The sequence below is a fragment of the Podarcis erhardii genome (assembly GCF_964252035.2).
Source record: "Podarcis erhardii genome assembly, chromosome: 7".
Classification (NCBI taxonomy): domain Eukaryota; kingdom Metazoa; phylum Chordata; class Lepidosauria; order Squamata; family Lacertidae; genus Podarcis; species Podarcis erhardii.
The window spans coordinates 83,274,764-83,302,703 of NC_138511.1; the positions used below are offsets into that span (position 1 = coordinate 83,274,764).

The following is a 27,940-nucleotide window of genomic DNA, read 5'->3' on the forward strand; positions in this document are numbered from 1 at the left end:
AACGTGTGCGGGGTGTGGGGTGCTGAGGGTGGGTGTGCGATGCCCTGAGGCAGACGAACAAGCCTGCTCAGCGCAGGCATCAGCTTGTCCACTCCCGCTGCAAAACTCTCCCCTGTGTGTTGTGGCCAGCCCTGTGGTGTGTTGTCAAGGCCTCCCTCGCTCTCCGGCGCTGTTTGTTGTTTCCTTTTCAAGGGTTTGTCAGAGGTTTTTTCCTCCCCTCCACGTCTCAGCCCTGCTCTTTGGCTCTCTTTATTTCTCTACCTTTCCTCCTTCCTCCCTGCTTTTCTGGGTGACGCAAGCCAGTGCCCTCTCAGAAACCTGCTAGCCTGGCTCCGAGGCTGGCACTGGGGAACTCCGGCAAAGGCTGGGCCTCGCCTTTCTCCGATTCCTTTCCTCCCCTCGACTGCCATGGAGACGCTTCCCGGGCCGTCCCGGCTGCCTCGCTGGATTTCGGCCCATCGCACCCTAGAGAAAGCTCTGCAGGGCTTGGCGAAGTTGCAGCACCTGGTGGAGCAGCCTCGCCTGGGCCTCCGCAACAGCCCCCCTCACCTGCCCTACCTCCTGCCCCAGACGCACCAACACCTGAGGCTTGTTCGGGAACACTACGGGGCAGGTTTGGCCCAGCTCTGGGAAGAAACCTACTTTCGGGTCTTCCTCACCAACCTGCTAGAGAAGATCAAGCAAGCCACCAGGCTCTTCAAGAGGGAGAAGGAACAGATCTTCCAGGAGGGCTCGGCTGCCAGGTAAATCTCAAGAAACGGGTCAAATCTTTGCACGTTAAAGAGGGCGAATCGTAGAATCATAGACTCGTAGCTTTGGAAGGGACCACAAGCCTCATCTCGTCCAACCCCCTAGGTTTTTGCTCAACGTGGGGCCCACCACCCTGACATTGAGAGTCTCACGCTCTGCCAACAACAGAACTACCCTAGGTTCTGCAACATCTTGCTAGGCTGCCCCCATTTTCTGGGGCAAGGGTGGTCACCAGTGCTGGATTTGCCAGCGAGCGAAACTCTGTGATGCTTTAGGGCCTCCGATTATGCAGGGTCTCTAAAACAACAACAATAATCAGCTAAGTTTTCAAATATTGCAGGCTAGCCAAGTGTCTCTATTTTCCAGGGACAATCCCAGATTTAGAGAAGATGTCCCGGTTTCTGATTTGATCTCAGAATGCCCCGCTTTTCCTTAGGACGTCCCTATTTTCATTGGAGAAATGTTGGAGGGTATGAAGTTATGTGACACCCCCCCCCCAGGAAAGGAGATAAGTAAATATACAACTTTTAGAAGACACCTCAAGGCAGACATGTATAGGGAAGGTTTTTTTAATGTTTTGTTATGTTTTTATATATGTTGGAAGCCACCCAGAGCGGCCGGGGCAGAGTATAAATGTTGCTGTTGTTTTTGTTTTTGTTGTTGTTGTTGTTGTTGTTGTTGTTGAATAGGATGTCCCTGTTTTCATCAGAGAAAGCTTGGAGGGTATGGTACTGCACAATTATGTTCCAGCCGGCTTGTGAGCTTGCAAATGCAAAAGTTCATTATTTCTGTTTTCTGACAGAATAGCACACATTTCGGGGAAGTAGTTAGTGCTGTGGGGTCCCTCCAGTTTGACAAAGCTAAAGATCCCCCCCAAGTATGGATTAATCTGGCATTTCTGAACTGCAGCTCCCATCAGCACCAGCCAGCATGCCCAATGGTCAGGGATGGCAGCGGCTGTCATTCAGCAACATCTAGAGATCACCCCAGTGGCTCCCCCAGATTTAGGTGCAAGGGCACGCTTTTCGCCTCCCTTTCTTCCCAGGTTGCAGGCATGCTGGTGGAAGGCAGCACCTGTTAGGTTTCTGCCTGGCTAAAGCCCAGGATTCTGGCCAGAAGGAGTTTTACAAACTAGCAACCCTGCTGGTGCTCTGGGATAAGGCAACACTGTTTCTATTGCCAGCTTCTTTCATGGCAAAAACCCTATGAAATAACAACCTGGCTGTGGCTCTATAGGTAAAGCATGAGACTCTTGATCTCAGGATTGTGGGACACTGGGCGAAAGATTCCTGCATTGCTCGGGGTTGGACTAGATGACCCTCGTGGTCCCTTCCAACTCTACAATTCTTGTATTCAACTAAACAATATGACCAGGGCAGTTTGTTCCGAGCAGCACAAGTTCAAGAAAAAGCTGCATCTGTTGGATTTCTGCCTGCCACACTGCAGCTGTTACGGGAAACAGAGTTTCTGCCGTGGTAAAACACGGGGAATTATCATTTTTGCTAGTAATAATTATTACATTTATTACCTTCCCTTCACCAGCAGCTCCCAGGTGGATACAGCAATTTAAAATTAAAAACGCTTAAAGCAGATTGCAATCACGGGAATAGGGTGGGCCTTGAAAGCACGCATCTCAGGTGTGAAAGTCCTGGATTAAAAGTTGCAATAAGGGCTGTGGTTAATTTAAAATCAAGTACACCTCGAAAGCTGGGGTAGATCAATATCATTTAGTCCCTGGGGCTCTCTTAGGCTGTGAAACATTGCAACCAGGGCAAGGAGAGAGGGTACAATTCTGTGCCTACATAGAAGACATTTTTTCACAACAGATCAGGAGAATCTGGACTGCGCCTGTAAATCCTGAGAAGCCAGAACAGAAGGAAATCTTGGACCTACGAGCCTTATATGTAAGAGGGGTGGAGGAGCAGTGCTTTTTTGTTTTATATTATTCACTGAAAAATAAGAAAAGTACAAAATTGTGAGTGTACAGGGTAAAGTAAGACACAAAAAAGAAGAAGAAACAAGAAATAGTACCCATGTAGAAAACAAAGCAGGAAAACAACAAATATTGTGTACATTAACCCCCCCCCAAAAAAAGAGGGGAAATTCTTATTGTAGTTAACCAGACCTTATGGTATTTATAAAAACGAAATCCAAATATCGTTAAATTTGTTCATGGCATGCCTACGTTTGCACGCAACTTGTTCGTGCATAGTGAGTTTTTGTACATACAGTGGTGCCCCGCAAGACGAATGCCTCGCAAGACGAAAAACTCGCTAGACAAAAGGGTTTTCCGTTTTTCGAGGTGCTTCGCAAGACGAATTTCCCTATGGGCTTGCTTCGCAAGACAAAAACGTATTGCGAGTTTGCTTCCTTTTTCATAAAACCGTTAACACCCGGGGAATCCGCGCTCCGCAAGACGAAAAAAACGCGAGACAAAGTGACTCACGGAACGAATTATTTTTGTCTTGCAAGGCACCACTGTATCTTCAACCCAATCATTAAAGTTGAGCTGCATTTTTAAAAAATCCTCCCTCCAAGAGGGGCGCTGGCGAATTTTAATTTAGATGCTGTGGCAGAAATGGCAACCAGGGTGTTGAATTGGGGGGGGGGGAATGGCGGGCTGCGTACATTTAAATTTTCACACACACAACCAAAGAATCTGGGAACTGCGGTTTCTTAAGGGTGCTGGGAACTGTAGTTTTTTGAGGGAGGTGAGCTACAGTTCCCATGATTCCTTTCAGAAGTGTACAGCCTCCGCCTGGTTTAACAATTTGACTGCAAAATTCGTCAGGGAATTATTTCATGCTAAGGTGTGCAGATCACGGGACTGATAGCAGCACAGGAGCAGGTGAAAGAAAACAGAGTTGGCCATTTTTTCCCCACCCATCCACCTGCGGCCTCAGTGAGCTCTTTCCTCATTTATCAGCCGGTTGCTTAGTAACCAGGGCCTCTCCCCTCCTGTTTTATAAGGCCACAATTGGACCTTATGAATAAAAGTTTCTTGCTGCCTTTTGAACCCATGAACTGCAGCCTTTTGATCTACAGCAATCTGCAGATAATGTCCCTTTGTCTCATTCCCTCATGGCAGCCTGCTGTTAAAGGAACAGGAGCAGGCCAGGCCTGGCTTTTTTCTGGTCATTCGGCAACCCTGTTTGGACCCCGCTGAAGCCACTCACCCAGCCTTTCCCACTGCAACATATACCAAATGCACAAGCCCCAAGAGGCATCGAGGAGGAAAGCGCTTCACCTGTTATATTTCTGCCTGTTCTGCTGTTGTTAAACGACAACCCATATATTTTCCACATTTCCCCCCCTGTCCCACGCAAAAAAACAAGCCCTAATGCCTGACTGCAAGGTTGCTTCTTCTGTCCCGGTCGTGGCTTTGACAGAGGCACAGTTCGAAATCCAACCGGTGAAGCTTTGCTGTCATGAAACCTGAAGGGAAATCCGTTCAAAGCCTGTGCTGTTGAATTCTATTATTAGCAAGATGAGGCTGATTACTGCACGGTGTGGTTTTTATGAATGGCGTATTTCTGAACAGCTTTCAAGACTATGAGTCAATTGGGGGGCAATTGGAATAATAGGACAGAGCGGGAAGGGACCCTGAGGGTCATCTAGTCTAACCCCCTGAAATGCAGGAATATCGACTGAAGTATGCATGAGTGGTGGCCATCCAGCCTCTGCTTAAAAACCTCCAGTGAAGGAGAGCCCACAACCGCCAACATTTATTTCAGATAAATTACAGTGGTACCTCAGGTTACAGACGCTTCAAGTTAAAGACTCCGTTAACCCAGAAATAGTACCTCGGGTTAAGAACTTTGCTTCAGGCTGAGAACAGAAATCGTGCGGCGGCAGCAGGAGGCCCCATTAGCAAAAGTGGTACCTCAGGTTAAGAAGAGTTTCAGGTTAAGAACGGACCTCCAGAACACATTAAGTTCTTAACCAGAGGTACCACTGTATTGTGAGAAGCAGGAAATGGCTTTATACTTCACACCTGCTGTGCCAATACTTCGTTCTGTTGTGTGTGCTTGTAAAAATTGCCTCCCCGGGCACCGCTAGTAAATGATTATCATTTGTGCCTACAGCTAAGGCCAGTTGTGTGTGATTGATTGACTGGCTGGTTGGCCTTCCCCATTTCCCCTTCTCTTGCTGCAGGAGGAATCTCACCAAGCTGTCCCTGATCTTTAGCCACATGTTGGCCGAACTGCAGGCTTTGTTCCCTGACGGGCAAGACCGCGGCAGCACCTACCAGCTCAGCAAGCCCGAGGCCCAGACCTTTTGGAGGGAGACGTGGGGTTCAAGGTAGGACCTTCCCTGCGGGTTGCTCGGGCTTGGTACAAACATCCTACTCTTTCTACTTCAACACACCAGTGCCAGATTTAAAAAGGTAAAGGGACCCCTGACCATTAGGTCCAGTCGTGGCCGACTCTGGGGTTGTGGCGCTCATCTCGCTTTATTGGCCGAGGGAGCCGGCGTACAGCTTCCAGGTCATGGGGCCAGCATGACTAAGCCGCTTCTGCGCAGCGCACGGAAACGCCGTTTACCTTCCCGCCGGAGCGGTACCTATTTATCTACTTGCACTTTGACGTGCTTTCGAACTGCTAGGTTGGCAGGAGCAGGGACCGAGCAACGGGAGCTCACCCCATCACGGGGATTCGAACCGCCGACCTTCTGATCGGCAAGTCCTAGGCTCTGTGGTTTAACCCACAGCGCCACCCGTATAAGCTAAACAAGCTATAGCTTAGGGCCCCACTCTCTTGGGGGGGGGGAATTAAAGGGGAAAAAACCTGGATGTACATTTCCAAAATATAAGATAAAAAAACAAATAAAATAAAACCTACATACAGCAACATTTTTGTGTTGCGTAGGCTCCTAGGATGTAAGTCATGCGTCAAGTAGATAACATGCGTCATGTTATCAAGTAGATAAATAGGTGCCGCTCCGGCGGGAAGGTAAACGGCATTTCCGTGCACTGCTCTGGTTTTGCCAGAAGCGGCTTAGTCATGCTGGTCACATGACCTGTAAAAACTGTCTGCGGACAAACGTCGGCTCCCTCAGCCAGTAAAGTGAGATGAGCGCCACAACCCCAGAGTCGTTCACGACTGGACCTAATGGTCAGGGGTCCTTTACCTTTACCTATTAATATACTTCTTAATTGTATTTTAGTTCAACAATGACTTTGATAAAATACATATTTTGTGATGTGCAAATGGCTTTAGATACCTATTAGGTCCATAAATGACCATATAGCACATATTCAACACAAAAAACAGCGGCAGTTTGTTATTGACAAAGGACAGCTGGACATATAAAGGGCCCTGTTACCTTCAGTAGCTGAGGGCCTCACCAAACCTGAATCCGGCCCTGAACACGACACAGACTCCTGTTGCCCTGTTTATTGTGCATTCACAATGGTATTTGTGTGTGTGGGGGGTCATATGTGACTCAGGATGCTAGCAGGGGGTACGGGGTTCATACACGATCCTGCTTTCAATCCCATTCCTGCCTGCAAAAGTTTTGGGGCGGACGTTCTGCTTTTGCTTCCAATTGGCGCAAGTCCCGAAACTGCCTGCTGAAATCTTGTGTTGTAGAGGTTAATAGCACAGGGTTTGCCAAACTCAGGTCTTCACCTGTTTTTGGACTACAACTCCCATGATCCCTAGCTAGCAGGATCAGTGGCCAGGGTTGATGGGAATTGCTGTCCCAAAAAACAGCTGGAGACCTGAGTTTGGGAAACCCTGGAGAGAGTCAGACTAGGACAGGCTTCCTCAACCTCAGACCGCCTGAAGTTTTGAGACTACAATTCCCATCATCCCTGACCACTGGTCCTGCTAGCTAGGGATCATGGGAGTTGTAGTCCAAAAACATCTGGAGGGCCGAGGTTGAGGAAGCTTGGACTACGACCTGAGAGGCCAGGGTTTGACTCTCCACTCGGTTGTAGAATCATAGAATTGCAGCGTTGGAAGGGACCCTGAGGATCATCTAGTCCAACCCCTGGATCTCGCTGGGTGACCTTGAGGCAGCCACTGCCTCTTAGCCTAGCCTACTTCACAGGGTCGTTGTGGGGATTAAATAATAATAATAATAATAATAATAATAATAATTTTTATTTATACCCCGCCCTCCCCAGCCAACACCGGGCTCAGAGCGGCTTACAAGCAATAATAAAAACAAGTTGAATGATTACAACTTAAAAACAAAATAAAAATACAACATTAAAATATTGAAATATTAAAATGTAGCCTCATGACAGGAGGAGAAGGAAAGGAAAAAAGAAAGAGAGGGAGGGAATCAAATTGGCTCGAAGCCAAAGGCCAGGTGGAACAACTCTGTCTTACAGGCCCTGCGGAAAGAAATCAGATCCTGCAGGGCCCTGGTCTCATGAGGCAGAGCGTTCCACCAGGCCGGAGCCAGAGTTGAAAAGGCCCTGGCTCTGGTTGAGGCTAATCTAACTTCCTTAGGGCCTGGGACCACTAGGGTGTTGCTATTTATGGACCTCGAGGCTCTCCGTGGGGCATACCGGGAGAGGCGGTCCCGTAGGTACGAGGGTCCTAGGCCATGAAGGGCTTTAAAGGTCAAAAGCAGCACCTTAAATCTGACCCTGTACTCCACCGGGAGCCAGTGCAGTTTGAAAAGCACTGGGAGATTATGCTCCCATGGCAGGGACCCCGTGAGGAGCCTCGCTGCAGCATTCTGCACCCTCTGGAGTTTCTGGGACAGCTTCAAGGGCAGCCCCACGTAGAGCGAATTACAGTAGTCAAGCCTGGAGATGACCGTCGCATGGATCACTGTGGCCAGTGAGAAGAGGGAGAACCATATGCGCCACCTGTTTGTTGGAGAAAAAAAGTGGAATAGAAATGCAAAAAATAAATAGAGGAAAAGTTATACTACCAATGTTCCAGTATGTGTATGTTATATATCTCCAGGTTTTCTTGCGCTACAGTGCACGAGTGCCTGTCCAAGCAGCACTAATACAAGAAAGCATCACAGAACAACTGACAAGGCCGAATGTGTGTGCAGTCCAGTATAAAACCATCCAATAATGCACTACGATTAGGTCAATGCCATATTGCAGAATATATCTGCAAACAAACCAAACAACCGAGCCGTCTGGAGCAGTGCCGGATTTATGTATAGGCTAAGTAGGGCCTCTAAATCTAGGGGGCCTCCCCAGCCTGACTACCCCCCAGCAGGCAGTCTCCCCTCTCCCAAAATTGCAAACCCAAGACTTCATGCGAGGGCAGGGCAACCCAGGCCCAGCAACTTTGAGACTCGGAGCCAGCCAGTGGGTCCCAGTTTGAAACTCTAATGCTCAACCTGAATTTTTTTTTTGGGCCCTATGGGGCAGAATCTTAAAGATATAAATCCGTGTGCTGAGTCATTTTCACAAGGTCGGCAAAGCCCTTCAGAAATCAGACCTGTTATTGAGTTCTTGTGCAAGTTCGTAAACAAATTTTGATGACGTTTTCTGACGTCCTTTAGGGGAGAAATTGTGAGTTGCAGAATTTTAAATACCCATCATCATCATCCTTGGCATCATTCAGTTTTGTTTATACAGTGGTGCCCCGCAAGACGAACGCCTTCGCAAAACGAATTTCCCTATGGGCTTGCTTCGCAAGACGAAAATGTCTTGCAAGTTCCTGCAGGTTTTTTTTCCTCCCCCCCCCCTTTTTCTAAGCCGCTAAGCCGCTTATCAGCTGATCCAATAAGCTGCTAAAAGCCGCTAATAGCGCTAATCCGCTAAGCCGTCAATGGGCTTGCTTCGCTAGACGAAGAGACTCGCGGAACGGATTAATTTCGTCTTGCGAGGCACCACTGTAATGCTTTTTCATTTTCTTCTAGTTGTGAGGGTGGGGGGTTGGGAGGGGCCTCACAAGTGGAGTAGCCTAGAGTCTCTCTTCATCTAAATCCGCCCCTGTTCTAGAGGGTCCCTAATTCATCCTCCTTAGTTGCTGAAACCATATTTTCATTCCCCATATCTCTCCCCCAGGCCACATTCACATTTAAAGCACCACGATACCACTTTAAACAGTCAGTGGCTTCCCCCAAAGAATCCTGGGAGCTGTAGTTCCTTAAGGGCTCTGAGAGTTTTGAGCCTTTCTCAACCTGTGGGTCCCCAGGTGTTGTTTGGCTACAACTCCCATCATCCCTAGCTGGCAAGGCCAGCGCTCAGGGATGATGGGAGTTGTAGTCCAACAACATCTGGGGACCCACAGGTTGAGAACCGCTGTTTTAGGAGAACCCCGGTTCCCCTCACAGACCTACAGTTCCCAGAGTTTCCTTGTGAGGGATTGAATGCTAAACCACTCTGGGGATTGTAGCTCCCTTCACAGTCCGTGGCTCCCAGAATTCTTTGGGGGAAGCCATGTCTAGCGAAATTGACCTCGTAGTACTTCGAATGATTGTCGTTTCATTCATTCTCTTGCTATCCCTGGTTGCCCTCGTCTGGGCATGTTCCAACTGGCCAGTGACACTCTGAATTTGGCCTCACCCTTTCGTTTCTCTGCAGGAGCCTCGTATCCTGGTCTGAATTTCGGGAAGGACTCGATCGGGTCCACCCTGTGGATCCTGGCCCAATGGCCTTAGCCCTGAGATCCACCATCGACCTCACCTGCAATGGGCACATCTCCGTATTTGAGTTTGACATTTTCACCCGCCTCTTTCAGGTACACCTGGGGAGTTGGTGGGACCTTGGAGTTGGTTTTAACCCTGAAAACGAAACGTCTTGCCCTCTTCACCTTCAAAAGGAGCAAAATCGGAATACTTGGGGAGGGAAAACGGAAATCTGTTTATTTTATATTGATTTACTGTTTTATCAAAATACAAAATCAAACGCAAAACGGAATCATCATTTTGCGAAATATCTTTCTGTATAACATTTTATTAATTTTCCAAAAATAAAAACAATAATAATATTCACAATTAACAATTTCAACCATACATCTTAATTGACTTCCCTCCATTCCCCCTCCTGGTTCCATTTATTTATTATTTATTATTATTTTACTCTTATTCATGCACGTCCTTAAATTCTTAATAATTCTTATATTCTTAATAATCTAATTTTTAAACCTTGTTCATTTTATTACAAGTGACTTTTAAAAGTTTGACTAATGTAAAAACCTATACACAAAGCTCACAAGGTTATGCTTTAAACATTTCCCTTGTTTAAAAAGAAAGAAAGGGGGGGGAACCAATGTCCTTTTGGGTTTCATATTGTCTAATATGTCCTGCATAGTTCACTAGATTATTTTACCAATCTTCTTTATCTTCTTTGGCCGTGGCTTCTTCCTTCTATGGGCCATTCTTGGCCTGCCATCCACTCTCAGGTGCAGGTCATTTTGCAAAATATCGAAGCAGGGACAAATAATTGGGTGTGGAGGGAGTAGACAGCAGTAATACATTCCAGGCTTTTGATATAATATAAAGTCTATGAAATAAAAACAAAACTCTTAACATGGATATCTGTTATCCCTCCCTGGACGGGGGGGGGGGGGGAGTTTAATGCTGAAAATGAAACATTTTGCTCTCCTTTGACTCCTCACATCCAAAATAAGCAACGTCGGAATACTTGGGCACTGAAATGTATTTGTTTTATTTTAAAGCATTTATAAACTGCTTAGCATTTTTTAAAAAAACAAAACTCCAAATGGTGTACAAAAGTGAAACAAAACAAAAAAAACTTTAAAACAAAAATACAACATAAAACCAAGAAGACAATAATATAATGGTATATATATTTTTTAAAAACCCAGAATGGGAATTTAGAGTGTGCAAACACAGAAAATGAGGGCTGATCATATGAATCAGAGGGACGGCAGGGCTAATTTTAGGAAAACTGCTCTTGGTGGTCCTATTTTATCTCCATTTCCAGTTGTCATGCAACCCCCCCCCCCCCCCGGCCAAGTTAGCTATTAGAGGGAATATGGCACACACATTCTGTTGTGTTGCCTGTGGCCTTTATATGTTCAGTGAGGGGAGGTGTTTTTGCTTTAAAAAAACCCAGAACGCACTTCCTCCCTGCACCTTTGCGAAATTAAACCGAGCCAAGAGATGGAAACTTTGGCTCCTCGCCCACCTCTGCTGACCCCCCTCTGCTATCACCCCCCACGCACGGCAGCCTTGAGTGAGCGATGGACGCACACCAGCCACATCCTGTCCTGTGGTCAGCAGCTCTCCTTGCAAGAGGCGCGAAAAACGCAAATGGTGCACACAAGACAAAGATCTTCCATGGAGGGGTGTGGAGGAAGGGGGGGGACGGATGTCGTGAAGGAGGCAGCCGATTGTTTGTCAGGTGGAGCCGGCAGCCCTCTGACCCATTTGCAAAGCTCTCGCCCAAAGCTTCCTGCAAGTCAGTTCGCCCTGCCTTCCAAATACTGCGTCCTACATTCTGAGATATCAAGAAAACAGCACACCAAGAACTCAGGCCAATGTAAGTTTCAGTAGTGGGAGTGGTCCCTACCCAAAGTCAATAGTAACAAAAACTAATTCATTCAAAAGTATGTACAGTGGTGCCCCGCAAGACGAATGTCTCGCAAGACGGAAAACCCGCTAGACGAAAGGGTTTTCCGTTTTGGAGGTGCTTCGCAAAACGACTTTCCTATGGGCTTGCTTCGCAAGACGAAAATGTCTTGCGAGTTCCTGCGGGTTTTTTTCCCTCCCCCCCTTTTCTAAGCCGCTTATCAGCTGATCCGCTAAGCTGCTTATCAGCTGATCCGCTAAGCCGCTTATCAGCTGATCCGCTAAGCCGCTAATAGCGCTAATCCGCTAAGCCACGAATGGGCTTGCTTCGCAAAACGAAAAAACCGCAAGACGAAGAGACTCGCGGAATGGATTCTTTTCGTCTTGCAAGGCACCACTGTATTCTGACAAGGATTGCAAACTCAAATAGAGGTTACAAACTCTAGCAGAGATTACAAACTCAACTCATAAAGATATGTATAACACAATCCTTCGTTACAGAATTAGGGATAATTAGAGTTTTGTTACTATTGACTATTGATTTGTGAGTAGGGACCACTCCCACTATTGAAATTTACATTGGCCTGAGTTCTTGGTGTTCTTTTTTCTTGGTATATTTAATAACAAGAACTCCAACTTATCCTACATTCTGAGATGGCAAGGCTCAAGCCCCATGTTAAAGGTGCCGAGAGCTGTGAGGAGACCCCCATATTCCCCTCACAGAGCTATAATTCCCAGAGTATTTTAACAGTCAATCCCACTTCCAAAGGAACTCTGGGAATTGTACTTCTGGGAGGAAAATAGGCTTTCCCCCCCCCCCAACAAGTCTCAGCACACTTAATAAGACACAGCTCCCAGAATTCTTTTGGGGAAGCCATGACAGTTAAAGTGGTATCATAGCGCTTTAAATGGATGGTGTGAATGTGGCACAAGTTGTTGTTAACTGAGGTCCAGCTCAGCTTGTTGTTAACTGAGGGCCTTCTGGCGGTTCCCTCCCTGTGAGTAGTGAAGTTAACAGGAAACCAGGCAGGGGGCCTTCTCAGTAGTGGCACCCGCCCTGTGGAACACACTTCCTTCAGATGTCAAGGAGATAAATAAGTACCGGTACATAACTTTTAGAAGACATCTTAAGGCAGCCCTGTATCGGGAAGTTTTTAATGTTTGGTGTATGTCCTACTGTGTTTTTATATTTTGTTGGAAGCCGCCCAGAGCAGCTGGGCTAACCCAGCCAGATGGGCAGCTTACAAATAATAGTCATTATTAGGGCTGTGTGGTCCAGCTATTGCAGCCTTCGGTTCCTCATGTCATTTCGTAGAGCCCTTGTCAGTGGACAGGGGTGTAGCAGGTGCCAGACTATAACTCTCAATGGCATTTTAGGCTGGGTGATATATCAATATATTGCCCAATACCGATTTGAAGTGATATCAGTTTCATAATTTTTGACCTGGCAATGTACTGCAAATCATTATGTGTGTCAGGACTGAGTGAAAACAAAACAAATTCCTTCCAGTAGCACCTTAAAGACCAACTAAGTCAGTTCTTGGTATGAGCTTTTGTGTGCATGCACACTTCTTCAGGACTGAGTGAGATATCGTCCTAGGCATAATAATAATAATAATAATAATAATAATATTTTTTTATTTATACCCTGCCCTCCCTGGCCTGAGCCGGGCTGAGGGTGGCTAACACCAGTAAAATTACAATAAAAACATAATAGCAGGGGGGGGAACCAATTTAAAATACAGGTTAAAATGCAATTTAAAATGCAGCCTCATTTTAAAAGTAGCCCATAGATCAAAACCATAAAGGGAGGGAAACATAAGGGTCAGACTGAGTCCAAACCAAAGGCCAGGCGGAACAGCTCTGTCTTGCAGGCCCTGCAGAAAGATGTCAAGTCCCTCAGGGCCCTGGTCTCTTGTGACAGAGCGTTCCACCAAGTCGGGGCCAGTACAGTGGTACCTCGGGGTACAGACGCCTCAGGTTACAGACACTTCAGGTTCATAACTGTCAACATTTTCCCTTTTTTAAGGGAAATTCCCTTATTCTGAATAGGATTCCTCGCAAGAAAAGGGAAAAGTTGACGGCTATGTTCAGGTTACAGACTCTGCTAACCCAGGAACAGTACCTTGGGTTAAGAACTTTGCTTCAGGATGAGAACAGAAATCGTGCGGCAGCGGGAGGCCCCATTAGCTAAAGTGGTACCTCAGGTTAAGAACAGTTTCAGGTTAAGAATGGACCTCCGGAGCAAATTAAGTTCTTAACCTGAGGTACCACTGTACTGAAAAGGCCCTGGTCCTAGTTGAGACCAATCTAACCACCTTGCGACTTGGGACCTCCAAAATGTTGTCATTTGTGGACCTTAAGGTCCTCTGCGGGGCATACCAGGAGAGGCGGTCCTGTATGATGTGAGTTGTAGTCCCAAAACAGCTGGAGAAACCCTGAACTAGATAGACCTTTGGTCTGATATAGGAGGTCTTTTCTTATATCAGAGGTAGGGAATGTGGCCCTCCGGACCTCTTTCCCTGGCCCCCAGGGCTCTTTCCAGGCTGCACCTCCTCCCTGGTCACACTCCCTGCTTTGCATCCTCTGTTAGTGCTTTTGCCTGTGTTATGTACTGAGTTGAATAGGATCCAAAATGCAGCAGCCTGATTGGTCCTAGAACAATAGGCTCCAGAATGCAGCTGTCTGATTGGTCCACAGGAGCCACCCAATCCAGCACCAGGTAGAAGTGAATCCATGACCTGATTGGCCTACAGGAGAATCCCAGAATTAGCCAATCACATAGGGCCCGTTGTGTAAATAATGTATATAAAGCAGACATTCTGGGGGAACTTTCATTCCTCCTCACACTATGAGCTAAATAAAAAGCATGAAATCCACTCTCGACTCCGAGTATATTTCAGCCTGCCTGGAAATGCCCCCTTAATAATACCCAGATGGAGGACTATGTGTGTGTAGATGTAAGCCTACTCCGGAAGGGAAAATTTGCACCTGTTGCTCTGCCCACTTTGCCCATGGCCCCACCCACCACCGGCATGCGGCCCCTGGATTTGGCCCTCAGGCTGAAACAGGTTCTCCGCTTCCCTCTCTTACATTTATAATGGCTCCCGGCTGCTTGCTGATGCTTCTCTCTGCTCCCTCCCCTGCAGCCTTGGCCGACATTGCTCAAGAACTGGACGTACCTTGCGGTCACGCACCCAGGGTACATGGCTTTTCTCACCTACGACGAAGTGAAGGCACGCCTGCAGGCTTACACCAACAAGCCCGGCAGGTAAGATGGCTCCCTCGAGTGGTTCTACACAATCAGGCCTCCTTGCATCGCTTAAGAACTGGTTTTCTCAGGGACCCTCCAGTTTTTATTCCGGTTCGCTTGCACAAAGTGTACACGGCAGTTAGACCAGCTCCGTTCTTTCTCAAGCCTTTGTTCCGGATTGTTTATGGGGCAGTTATACAATAAGGAGTGTCTTTCCCGCATTCATTCCTTTTTTTTAATGTATAATTTTTATTAGTTTTTTTAACATATCATTTTCAACAGTAATTAAACATACTTTTACATATTATTCAAATTTTTGACTTCCATCGATCCTGTCTGAATATTTTCCAATCTAATCTCTCCGTATGCATTTCTTATCTTCCCTATTACATTTCAAACTCATAACCAATATCTCTATTTTTTTCTACTTTGTAACACTTCGTGTATTTCTCCTTACAAAACTTCTTGTAGTCCTACTAGCGTGATTTGTTGATTACAGTTGCTCTTCAAATAATTCATATGCTTCTTCCAATCCTCTGTAAATCGCTGGTCCCGCAGGTTTCGAATCCTTCCTGTCATTTTGTCCAATTCTGCATAGTCCATTAATTACGTCTGCCATTCTTCTTTCATCGGAATTTCTTCTTCTTTCCATTTCTGGGCTAGCAATACTCTTGCCGCAGTTGTTGCATATAAAAACAATTTAACATCTTGCCTATTAATGTCCTGGCCTATAGTACCAAGTAAAAATGCTTCTGGTTTTTTAAAAAATGTATATTTCAACATATTTCAGCCTTCATTCCTGATACGCTGGTGGGCCGAGGTGTAGTGGTCTGGGGTCACGGGAGGGCCAAAGTCCCCTTTCTATTTCTGCAGTGGGGTCCCTGCCTCTAGCTTCCTGGAGGCCAGTTCTTACTGCTGTATTGCCACGCTATTGACCTCTCGCTGGGTCTCTCTCCATCTCAGCTATATTTTCCGCCTGAGCTGCACCCGGCTGGGCCAGTGGGCCATCGGCTACGTGACGGAAGACGGGAGCATCTTGCAAACCATCCCACAGAACAAGCCCCTCTTCCAGGCGCTGATTGACGGGCGCAAGGAGGGCTTGTAGGTGATGGGGATTGCCGGTGGGGGTGTGGTGGGACCAGAGTTGCGGGTGTTCTATTATTGTTACTAATTTGATGATGATGATGATGATGATGATGATGATTTATTTATACCCTGCCCATCTGGCTGGGTTTTCCCAGCCACTCTGGGCAGCTTTCAACAGACTATTAAAATAAAATAATCTATTAAACATTGTAGCTTCACTACAAAATATTAAAATACCGTAATACATCAAACATTATTTTTTTTAAAATTATTTTTATTAAGTTTTGCATAAATATATTTTGCAGACGTACAAAAGACAAAAATAAATGAAACAAACATAAAAAAGGAAAAAAAAGAAAAAAAAACATACAATACATACAACATAAACAACACAACTTAACATTAATTTTACAACAACATTGATCGACTTCCCTTTATCTCGATTTCGGATAATGTTATCTTAGTTATCTATCTGCTGTATCTATTCCAAAATGAAATTTATAACGTAGTAAGCGTTATCTCATGCCTACTGTGATTTTTTTTTTTTGATACATATATATTTCTGATTAACATTTTGATTTTCCCCTTGTCTCTATTTCCATATATGTTCTAAATTTATCCCATTCATTACTAAATTTTGTACGTTTTTGATTTCTTATTTTCTGTGTCAATTTTGCCAATTCTAAATAGTCCAATAATTTAAATTGCCACTCCTTTAATGTTGGGATTTTTGGTGTTTTCCAGTACTGTGCTATGAGGGTTCTAGCGGCCGCTGTTGCATATTGCAGAAAGGTCCTATCTTCTTCTTTAATATCCTTGCCAATTATCCCCAGCAGGAAGGCTTCAGGCTTTTTGACGAACGTATATTTAAGAATTTTTTTTAATTCATTATAAATAGATTCCCAGAATTTCTTGAGAATCTCGCACGTCCACCACATGTGGAAGAATTCGCCCTCCTTGTTCTTACATTTCCAACACAATTTATCACCTGTTCTATAAATTTTATGCAATTTTATCGGCGTTATGTACCATCTGTACATCATCTTATACATATTTTCCTTGAGTGTCATGCATGCTGAATAATTCATATCTTTACGCCATAAAGCCTTCCATTTATCAAATTCTATATTGTACCCTAGATCTACCGCCCACTTCACCATCACCTCCTTTACTTCCTCGTCCTTGGTGTCCCACTCAAGCAACTGGTTGTACATTTTTGATAGTAATTTTGTTTTACTTTCTATTATTTCAATCTGGAATCTGGATTTTTTCTCACTTATTCCAATCTTTTTATCTTCCGTCCACATTGAATTTATTTGATGATATTGAATCCAACCAGTCAACTTATTTTTTATTTCTTCATATGGTCTAATCCTCCACCCGGATTCTGTTTTAGTTAGTAGGTCCTCATATGTCCATCGTTCCCCCTCAAGGTTTGATTTTTTAATTGTTAAAATATCAATTGGTGATAGCCACCAGGGTGTTTTCTGCTCCAGCAATTTTTTATTCCTTTCCCAGACTTCCAGTAGTGGCCCTCTGAAGATATGGTTAGAAAAACCTTTATGGACCCTTCCCTTGTCTCGCCATAGATAGGCGTGCCAACCAAATCTTAAGTTAAACCCCTCTAGGTCTAACATCTCTTTATTTTTGATGACGATCCAATCTTTTACCCAACAAAGGCATGCGGCCTCATAATATAGCCTCAGATTTGGAACCGCAAACCCCCCCCTATCTCTTTGATCTGTAAGCAATTTAAATTTGATTCTGGGTCTTTTCCCCCGCCAAATAAATTTGGAAAGTAATCTCTGCCATTCTTTAAATATTGCAATTCCCCTAATTATTGGAATGTTCTGGAATAAGAAGAGTAATTTGGGTAATAAACTCATTTTAATCGCTGCCATTCTACCCATCCACGAAAGATGTAATCTGTTCCATGTATCTAAGTCCTTCATTATTTCTTTCCATGTTTTCTTATAATTATTTTCCATCAAATTTATAATACATCAAACATTAAAAGCTCCCCTAAACAAGGCTGCCTTCAGATGTCTTCTAAAAGTCTGGTAGTTGTTTTTCTCTTTGGGAGGGAGGGGTGTTCCACAGGGCAGGTGCCACTACCAAGAAGGCCCTCTGCCTGGTTCCCTGTAACTTGGCTTCTCACAGCGAGGGAACTGCCAAAAGGCCCTTGGTGCTGGACGTCAGTGTCCAGGCAGAACGATGGGGGTGGAGACGCTCCTTCGGGTATATGGATGGAGGCCGTTTAGGGCTTTAAAGGTCAGCACCAACACTTTGAATTGTGCTCGGAAACGTAGTGGGAGCCAATGTAGGTCTTTCAAGACCAGTGTTATGTGGTCTTGGCGGCCACTCCCAGTCACCAGTCTAGCTGCCGCATTCTGGATCAGTTGTAGTTTCTGGGTCACCTTCAGAGGTAGCCCCACATAGAGCGCATTGCACTAGTCCAATTTATATTATTTCTTTATATTTATATACCACCTTTCGTCCAAGAAGCTCAAAGTGTATTCATTTTTATGCAAACTCCCCCCCCCATATATGCAAATTTGCAAACATGGTTCGGTGAGCAAGCTGCAGAGCAAAATTCAGATCACTGCACACATTTTTGTGTTTCGGTTCACATGGTGCTTTTTTGGGAAGGGGCGGATTTTTTAAATTCGGCTTCAGACGAGACCTGGATTGAATTTCTATCCCATCCCCCTTCTGCAGCTATCTGTATGCTGACGGGAAGAATGCAAATCCGGATCTGGCTGAGTTGATGGAGGTGTCATCCCAAAACCGAATCCAGGTCTCGCAAGTAAGTCTCCTTGTGCTCTTCCCCCAACCTGAGCAGGTTGCTAAGACTTTAAAATTAAGTGCTCTGAGTATAGGGACAACAGGATAAAAAACTCATGCACGCCCACCTTCATCAAATGCCTGGTTTCCAGCACCCATATCTGCAGCTTCTAGGTGGGTGCCACCTGGGGACTCAGCTACATTAGTAAAGAAACAGCAATTTGAATGCGCTATAAACATGCAACACCAGATGGCGCCAGAGAGCAGGAAAATTTTAAAATGTGATTTTCCATAGAGATTTTTTAAATCTTTTGTTAAAATGATCTAATTTCTGACTTATTTATAGCAGGGGACGGGTTTCCTGTGTTTAGATCCACCCAGGATAGGGGGACTTTTGAGTACTGACACCTTGTTTGTGGCCTACCACTGCCTGGAGAAATCCACCTGGCACCACTTGATTCCTCTTTGTTTTTGCCATTTAAAATGGCTGGTTAAAACCGTTGCGTTTCGCCAGTCCCAAATGTATCCTCCAAACAACCCTGTGAGGTAGGTTAGGCTGAGAGGCAGCGACCTCAGCTTCAGGGTTCAGTGAGGACTGGAACATGGGTCTCCAAGTGCAGCGCTCCAACCATTAAGCCACGCTGCCTCTCGTTCTCTCAAGTCGCCATCCCATGCCCCTTTCTCTGCTTTTCCCACAGGAGCAGTTTGAACTCTACTGCCAGGTGGGCTCTACCTTCCAGCTCTGCAAAATCTGCGCCGAGAACGACAAAGATGTCCGCATCCAGCCTTGTGGCCATCTCCTCTGCCGGGGCTGCCTCAACACGTGGCAGGTGAGGGCCCGATCCCTGACTTTTCCCAGGCCCCTGCCCCTTCGCCCTGCCTGGCTGGGCCTCGCCGCCTTATGCAAGCAGCTGCTTCTTTCGTGAACTAACACCTTACTGTCTCCTCACTCTTTCCTTGACTCTCAGCCACTCTTAATGCCATTCCACGTTAAGCATTGGCTTCCCTCCAAAGATTGTGGAAGCTGTAGTTTGTAAAAGGTGTTGAGGGTTGTTTGGAGACCCTTATTCCCCTTCCTGAAACTACAGTTCTTCAGAGTAGTTTAACAGTCGGACCCTCTCCCCAGGGGACTCTGGGAATTTTAGTTCTGTAGGCGAATATGACAGTGTTCCTGTATTTATCTACTTGCACTTTGACGTGCTTTCGAACTGCTAGGTTGGCAGGAGCAAGGACCGAGCAACAGGAGCTCACCCCGTTGCAGGGATTCGAACCGCTGACCTTCGGATCGGCAAGTCCTAGGCTCTGTGGTTTGACCCACAGCGCCACCCGCATCCCTTCTCAGCACCCTTAACAAACCTTTAAAAAATATCACTATGGGAATTGTGCTGAGAGTTGTTAGGAGGCCTCCATCCCCCTCCCAGAACTACAGTTCCCAGAGTTCCCTGGGAGGAGGGACTGGCTGTTAAACCGGTCAGAGGGCAAGGTCGTTCTGTGACAAGAAAACTACAGTTCCCAGGATTCTTTGGAGGAAACCATGACTGTTGAAGTGGCATAAGACTGGACGGTGTTGTTGTTTTCCTTGACGTGCTCCACAAGATGAACTGTCACATCCCGAGCTGGTTCCTCCCTCCATTCCTCTGCTTCCAGCCAGTCCATAATACTTATCCCATCTTGCTTAAGTGTTCATCCAGCCAGTACAGTGGTACCTTGGTTCTCAAACTTCATCCGTTCTGGACATCCATTCCAAAACCAAAGCGTTCCAAAACCAAGGTGCACTTTCCCATAGAAAGTAATGCAAAATGGATTAATCCATTCCAGACTTTTAAAAACGACCCCTAAAACAGCAATTTAACATGAATTTTACTCTCTAACGAGACCATTGGTCCATAAAAAGGAAGCAATAAACAATGTACTGCCGTCACACAGTCCGTCAATCAGTAGCTGAACTGGGTTCCACACGGTCACAAAAAGAGAGCCGCAAAAACAAAAATGCAAAATAAATAGCAGAAACACACAGACCTCAGCATAACACTCAAATCGGAAGCGTAACACCCAAAACTGAGCATGTTCGGCTTCTGAAAAAAGTTCAGAATGAATTAAGTACTAAACCCGAGGTACCACTGTATCTCTATGTATGTATCTCCATTTTGAAATACCGCCCTGAGTTTGTAATCTAACCCCCCGGACCGCTCGTCAAGCTTCCATAAATCATTAAGAAAATCGTTTTGAGACTGGAGATGGCAGTACAGGGAGTTGACAAGTTCATCCGCCACGCATCTGGATTTATCAGTTCCATCAGGCTTAATGGCCAATTTGCATGAGCCAGTTCATTAGGATCTCTTTCGCTCTCTTAATTCTCCTCAGCACATTTCGGAGATAAGCTGCTCCTTATCATTCGGCAGCATAAACCAATTCTCCGGCCCATCGTATTTTAACAAACTCGGAGACTGTGTGTCTCTTACAAGAGTCAGGGAGTCAGATTTAAATGAGAGACGGCGTTGTTCAAATTCCCACACAGCCACAAATCTTAGGTGCATGATTTGGGCATGTCGCTGCGTCCTAGCCTCACAAGGGGTGATAAAAGAGAGCGCAAACCACAAACACCATAAAGGAGAGAAGACACTAAAAAAACCCTCAACCCAGTGAAGACTGAGCGTGCTCAGTATTTTGTTGTTGTTTAGTCGCTTAGTCGTGTCCGACTCTTCGTGACCCCATGGACCAGAGCACGCCAGGCACTCCTGTCTTCCACTGCCTCCCGCAGTTTGGTCAAACTCATGCTGGGAGCTTTGAGAACACTGTCCAGCCATCTCGTCCTCTGTCATCCGCTTCTCCTTGTGTCATTTCCCAACATCAGGGTCTTTTCCAGGGAGTCTTCTCTTCTCGTGAGGTGGCCAAAGTATTGGAGCCTCAGCTTCAGGATCTGTCCTTCCAGTGAGCATTCAGGGCTGATTTCCTTCAGAATGGATAGGTTTGATCTTCTTGCAGTCCATGGGACTCTCAAGAGTCTCCCCCAGCACCATAATTCAAAAGCATCAATTCTTCGGCGATCAACCTTCTTTATGGTCCAGCTCTCACTTCCATACATCACTACTGGGAAAAACCATAGCTTTATCTATAAGGGCCTTTGTTGGCAAGGTATTTACTCAGTATTTACTGTTTATTTATTCATATATTTCCCCACCTCTTTTTCCAAGGAGCTCAAGGGGAACGCAGCCAGATGGGCGGGGTATAACTAATAAAATTATTATTATTGAGGCCCCCCTCCTCATCTGATTCCCACAACAACCTTGCGAGGTAGGCTGGGCTGAGATAGGCAGTGGTCACCCAGTGAGCTTCATGCCCAAGTGGGGATTTGAACCCTGGTCCCTCCCAGGTCCTAGTCCGAAACTCTAACCACTACACCATGCTGGCTCTCTGTAGCCTCAGCAGCCAGGGAATGCTAACTTGACAGTGGAGGAATTACAACCCAAGGGAATGGAATGGAGAGATTAGAATCCGGGACAGCAGGACTCCATGCAGCAACACTTTGTTGAAGTTCCCAGTTCTTAACGCTGTTCACATGTGTTGCAAAAGCACATCCGCTGCTGTGCTCTCTCCTGCCACCGTTACCAAGAAGAATACTGACAAACTGGAACGTGTCCAGAGGAGGGCAACCAAAATGGTCAAAGGCCTGGAAAGGATGCCTTATGAGGAACGGCTAAGGGAGCTGGGCATGTTTAGCCTGGAGAAGAGGAGGTTAAGGGGTGATATGATAGCCATGTTCAAATATATAAAAGGATGTCACATAGAGGAGGGAGAAAGGTTGTTTTCTGCTGCTCCAGAGAAGCGGACACGGAGCAATGGATCCAAACTACAAGAAAGAAGATTCCACCTAAACATTAGGAAGAACTTCCTGACAGTAAGAACTGTTCAGCAGTGGAATTTGCTGCCAAGGAGTGTGGTGGAGTCTCCTTCTTTGGAGGTCTTTAAGCAGAGGCTTGACAACCATATGTCAGGAGTGCTCTGATGGTGTTTCCTGCTTGGCAGGGGGTTGGACTCGATGGCCCTTGTGGTCTCTTCCAACTCTATGATTCTATGATTCTACCACCCCCCTCCTTGGGCAAAGGTAGGGCAAATCTGCCCGAATCGGTTCCTCTCTGTTTCTCAATTTTACAGCCTTACATTCTGTTCCCCACATTTCCATACCAATTCATGACTGCTTTATTTAAAACAAAAAACACATGAAAATTCACCAGCGTTTTATGTGAAGTTCTCCAAATTCCTTGTATGCAATTCTACGTAATATGCACATTTTCACAATGCAGCTTTTCTTAATATAGTGTGGATTTTGGGGGACATTAGCTGTGGTTCTTGCTAGATGGCCCAGTACGTTTCCGAGCATCATTCAAAGTGTTGGTGCTGACCTTTAAAGCCCTAAACAGCCTCAGTCCAGTATACCTGAAGGAGCATCTCCACCCCCATCGTCTGCCCGGACACTGAGATCCAGCACCAAGGACCTTCTGGCAGTTCCCTCACTGCGAGAAGTGAGGTTGCAGGAAACCAGGCAGAGGGCCTTCTTGGTGGTGGCACCTGCCCTGTGGAATGCCCTTCCACCAGATGTCAAGGAAATAAACAACTACCTGACTTTTAGAAGACATCTGAAGGCAGCCCTGTTTAGGGAAGTTTTAATGTCTGATGTTTTAATGCCTTTTTATTATTATCATTAATTCTGTTGGGAGCCACCCAGAGTGGCTGTGGAAACCCAGCCAGATGGTCAGGGTATAAATAAAAATTATTATTATTATTATTATTATTATTATTATTATTAAGCTACCTTCCAACTCCGCAACCCTATAATTCCATCATTATTTTCACTAATACATGCAATTAAAAAAATGCACATTATCCCAGCATTTTTGGTACATGTTACTTGGCTGCAAAATTTAGAAAAGGGCCTGTTTCATGGGAGGTATGTGTGCAAATTATGTAGATTTGCCTTTAACAGCAATCTGGGCAGGATTCCACCTCCAAGCCCCCCTTTTGGGAACACAGCCGCCCTTGACACCAGCCTGGCAAACTCTAACGCAGCCTTCTCTGCCCCCTAGCTCTCCGAAGCTCATACCTGCCCCTTCTGTCGCCGGGAGATCTGGGGCCACGAAGACATCCTCATTGACGCCTTCAGCTACAAAGAAGACAGCAGTGCCAGCCTGGAGGACGAGGGGGACGAGGGGGATTTGGAAGACGTGGAGGTGGTGCTTCAGGAACTGGCCATGATGCGCCAGGAGAAAGAGGTTGGTTTGAACAAGGTGCAATACCGGCCGGGGCGGGGCGGGGAGTGCAGCTTATGGAGCAAAATCTGGATTAATTTTGCCCTTCCCCTTCTGCACCAACCCTCAGCTCCAGGCAGCAAATGCTGCCCCATCTCTGTGCGCCACCCCTGAGTTGCAAACAACGGCTAGACCACCAGTGCCACCTCGGCTAAACATGCAGAGGCAGAAGAAGACCCCCCTACCCAGTCCTGACTACCAGGTGAGTGGTACCCAGTTCTTAAGTTTTGCGCGCTCTCTCTCTCTCTCTCTCTCTCTCAACACCAGGCAAAAGAGCATTTTCCTTTACGCAGTGCGTACAGTTAAACTGCGGAACTCCAATTTGGATGGTTTGAAAAGACGATTGGGGCACATTCATGGAGGAGAGAGGGCCATTGGGGGCTGCTAACTATGAGGGCTATGCACTTGCCTCCATCTCTGGAGGCAAGCCGAAGGAGGAAACAAACCCCACGTTTTCTGGCCTTAAGTTTTTCCTTAAATTCTTCTGAAACCACTGGAAACCACAAGAGAAGACTCTGGTCCTTGGATTCTGCTAGCTCAGTGTTTCCCAATCTCGGGCCTCCAGCTGCTTTTTTTGGACTACAATTCCCATCACCCCAATGACTGGTCTCGCTAGCTAGGGATGATGGGAGTTGTAGTCTGAAAACAGCTGGTGACCCAAGTCTGGAAAACACTGAACTAGAGGGTTCCCCGAATCTTATCTGGTTGGCCACTGTGAGAATGGGGTGCTGGACTGGGTGCACCAATTGGTCTCATCCAGCAGGCGATTCTTGCATTTTGTGTGGAGGATGTCCTGGACCAGGGGTCCCCAAACTAAGGTCCGGGGGCCAGATAAGGCCCGAGGGACTCATTTATCTGGCCCGCGGCCCGCTGCTGCCACCCGCTCTTACCGGCGCTGTGCTACGCAGCTGCCCACTTCCGGGTCGGAGGAGCACCGGAAATAGCTTGTGCGCATGCGCAAGCGTTATTTGCACATGTGCAAGCGTTCTTTCCAGTGCACATCCGGGTCGGAGGAGGTCCGTGCACATGTGCACAAGCTATTTCCAGTGCTTCTCTGACCCATAAGTGCGCCGGAAATAGTGTGTGCGCACGTGTATGGCCATGCGCTCCCCCGCCCTCCAGTCTGCTGCGCGATCGGCACTGGAGACACTGGCCCGAGGCCCAAGTTTGCTGACCCCTGTCCTGGACAGACTGCAGAGCTTTGCTTGAATGACTTTGGTGGGACCATCTAACCCCAGAGCCTGTCAAATGGCAGAGAGGACTCCAGTTGCTGCTTCCCCTCTGTGAAGCAGAGAGGAACAATTTACAGTGAGGAAGCACCAGGCAGGGGAGAGTTTACCCTTTCCCCACCCACCATTTCCCCCCCAAATGTGCTTTGCCTCCAACAGGGGCTCCCAGAAGCAATAACCATTCTGAGGGAAGAGGCCAGGAACCTGCAGGGGCCAGGCAGCCGGGAGAGGCGGGTTAAGCACACCCTCCCCCTTGCTTCTTCTCCCCTGCAGATTGCACATTTATGGCGACCGACTGTTATGTACTGAGTTGAATAGGATCCAAAATGCAGCAGTCTGATTGGTCCTAGAACAATGCAGCAGTATGATTGGTCTGCAGGAGCCACCCAATCCAGCTCCAGATGGAAGTGAATCCACAACCTGATTGGCCTACAGGAGAATTCCGGAATTAGCCAATCACGTGCAGGCCCTCGGTAGTGGCTTGAGATACCTATTAGGTCTATCAATTACCATATAGCATATATTCAACACCAAAAGCAGCGACAATGTGTTGTTGACAAAGGACAGCTGGACATATAAAGGGCCCCATTACCTTCGGTAGCTTAGAGCCTCATCAAACCTAAATCCAGCCCTGCCCATGAGTTCCAAACATCATTGGCGGCCAGCTGATGCCAACTCTTTGACTCTGCCCAGGCCTCCTCCTCTGGCCACTGGATGCTTCATCGCCCCTTGCCAAGTCTCCCCCAGGGCAGCCCCCCTTCAGCAGCGCCCTGGGACACCCTGGCAACTTCGCCGTTTCCTGGGGAGCAGCAGCTGAGCTGATTGTGGCTGAGACGGCAGCAGAGACAGGTAAGAGACATCGCCAGCAGATTAATCAACCAGAGACTGGAGTTGATTGACTGAGGAGGGAAGGTTAGGCCGATGGCATATGAATATCACAGGAGAATATGAGACCCGTGTGCTGAATCAAAGCTCCAGCTAGTGAAGAGCAGAATGAAAAAGGACAGTGGGAGGAGAAAGGGGAGAAGAGGGAAGGGAGAAATCTGAAAGGCCCTCTCTGCTATCGGAGCAATGTCCGTTGGTGGAAGGGTGCAAGCTTCATAAGTTACACAGAGTCCTTCAGCAGAACCTGTTCCAACCAGCTATGGGTGGCCTTGGGTAAGCATCCATCTTCTGGCTTCAGCTACCTCGCAGGATCGTTGTGCAGCAGCCGAAATGCACCCCAAGCTGCTTGGAGGAGGGGGTGGGAGAGCCCCACTGTAGTTTTTCAGTATATTTTTTAAAAATGCTTCCTTCGTCAACAACCCAGTAAGCTTGGTCAGGCTGAAAGAGAGTGACTTTGAGCTGCCGGAGCCAGGCAGGGTGCAACAAGGATTTCTGCAGGGTGTGCCTGTTTTGTGCCCCCCTCCCAGATTCTGTGCCCAGGGCCACGGGGCCCCCTCCAGCCCCTTCACACTACACCACTGAGATAGGGTATGTGGGTTTTATCCTCTCAACAACCCTGTGAGGTAGGTTGGGCTAAGAGATAGCCATTGGCCCAAGGTCACCAACTGAGCTTCATTACTGAGACACCCGGGTAAAGGGCGGTATATAATAATAATAATAATAATAATAATAATAATAATAATAATAATAGCTGCGTGGGGATTTGAACCCTGGTCTCCAAAGTCCTAGTCCAACACTCTAACCACTAAGCCACACTGGCTCTCTAGGGTGCTCCTGGCCAGGCAGTGCCTCCTTTACCCGACTCCAAAGCTTCCGCCCTCTCCAGAGCCAACAGAAGCAGCCAGAAGGCTAGATGTCGCCTAACCCGTTTTTGTGTTTGCACAGCTGATGCCATCTGCAACGCACAATCTGCTCCGCTAGAAGGTACCCCTGTCCTCTGCCTCCGGCATCCCATCGCCAGCCTGGATTGCATCCATTGGGGGCAGCAGCCACACAAGACTGAACTTTCCATCGCACTGGTTGTCACCCACTCTGCAGCTCCCTGTTTACCAGGGGGAAAGACGGGTTTGCTCCTCTGCAACTCTTTGCCTCGCAGCCTTGAACCACACAGACTTCCCCTGCTGAGGACGAAGGACAGAGCCAAGTGGCTCCTCTGTATTTTTCAGCGACTCCTGGGTGCCTTTTCAGACGGGTACTGGTTTTCCCAGGAGAACAGCACAACCTGTGCAAACCACATCACACAGACAGCCACTCTTGCCAGCAGAAAGTCGCTCAGCACTCAAAGCATCACTGCTGGGAAACAGCTATTTCCCGCTCCTGCTGATGCATCACAAGAACTTCCTCCTTTCCTTGTGAGAATGGCAGTGGTGCTCATGCTGCGGGCTCTGACTGGACAGTGTCCATGCCGTCATCGCCCCATCCCATTCCTTGCCTAGTTGCGTCATTGTTTGGCAGGCTGCTGGTTTTTGTAAATTGCTCTGATGCCTTGTTTTTTCCTTTTGGGAGCAAACTCAGAAGGAAGGGTCCAATATATTTTTTTTCAGACCTTCGGAGGCCAGGGTTGAATTTGGCCTGTGTTACGAGGGTAAAGAGTTAGTTTTGGTTAGCATTTCAAGCTAGCTGTGTGTGCATGATGCTTTTCTTGGTTGAATGGATGCTGTATTAGCCACATCCACAAGGTGGTGTCAACACTCAAGTGACAGAGGCAGCGAATACCACAACTTCAAGTTCAAACTTGTGTACACACACACACACTTGTGCACTTCTAGGGCATTTCCAGACTACTGCTGCTTCCAAGTGGGGTTCATTCTCATGCCCGCAAATTCAGGTTGCACTTCTAAAGACAATTGGACTGCTGTTTTGCAGCAGCCCTGCTCCCCCCCCCCAAATCAGATTTTATTGCAATAAGGAAAATGATGGGGGAAATGTCCTTGTAAAGTATGAGATGACAATTGCTTGACCTCACGTTGTGCAAACTCCCCTCAAACCAATCAGAATGTATACTCGGTAAATATACATGTCATCTAACCTCCTTGCAAACCTTGTGCAAACAAATCAGGATGAAAGTGTAATAAACAGGTCGCCTGGAAGCGACCAGAGTCTCCTTTCAGCTTTTTAAAGCTTGC

General features: G+C 46.8%; 2 protein-coding genes across 2 annotated transcripts in view; one reads left to right on the forward strand and one right to left on the reverse strand.

Moving 5' to 3' along the window:
- Window positions 1-27,924, forward strand: CBLC (Cbl proto-oncogene C). Its single transcript, XM_081869161.1, has 11 exons — window positions 1-743; window positions 4,906-5,052; window positions 9,260-9,416; window positions 14,361-14,482; window positions 15,428-15,565; window positions 18,269-18,356; window positions 19,033-19,164; window positions 23,419-23,604; window positions 23,711-23,842; window positions 25,563-25,718; window positions 26,700-27,924. The coding sequence occupies exons 1-10, from the start codon at window positions 409-411 to the stop codon at window positions 25,689-25,691; spliced, it is 1,566 nt and encodes a 521-aa protein (XP_081725287.1). The 5' UTR covers window positions 1-408; the 3' UTR covers window positions 25,692-25,718; window positions 26,700-27,924.
- The window catches only part of LOC309345987 (cell adhesion molecule CEACAM20-like), a 188,980-nt gene that overhangs the window by 150,523 nt on the left and 10,517 nt on the right, over window positions 1-27,940 (reverse strand). The gene's annotated exons all lie outside the window — the stretch shown is intronic.

Excerpts from the sequence above, each read along its gene's own strand:
- CBLC (XM_081869161.1), top strand. The coding sequence starts at position 409 with ATGGAGACGCTTCCCGGGCCGTCCCGGCTGCCTCGCTGGATTTCGGCC. Across the intron at positions 18,357-19,032 it reads ACCGAATCCAGGTCTCGCAA|GAGCAGTTTGAACTCTACTG; the intron begins GTAAGTCTCCTT and ends CTTTTCCCACAG. Across the intron at positions 23,843-25,562 it reads TACCCAGTCCTGACTACCAG|GCCTCCTCCTCTGGCCACTG; the intron begins GTGAGTGGTACC and ends GACTCTGCCCAG.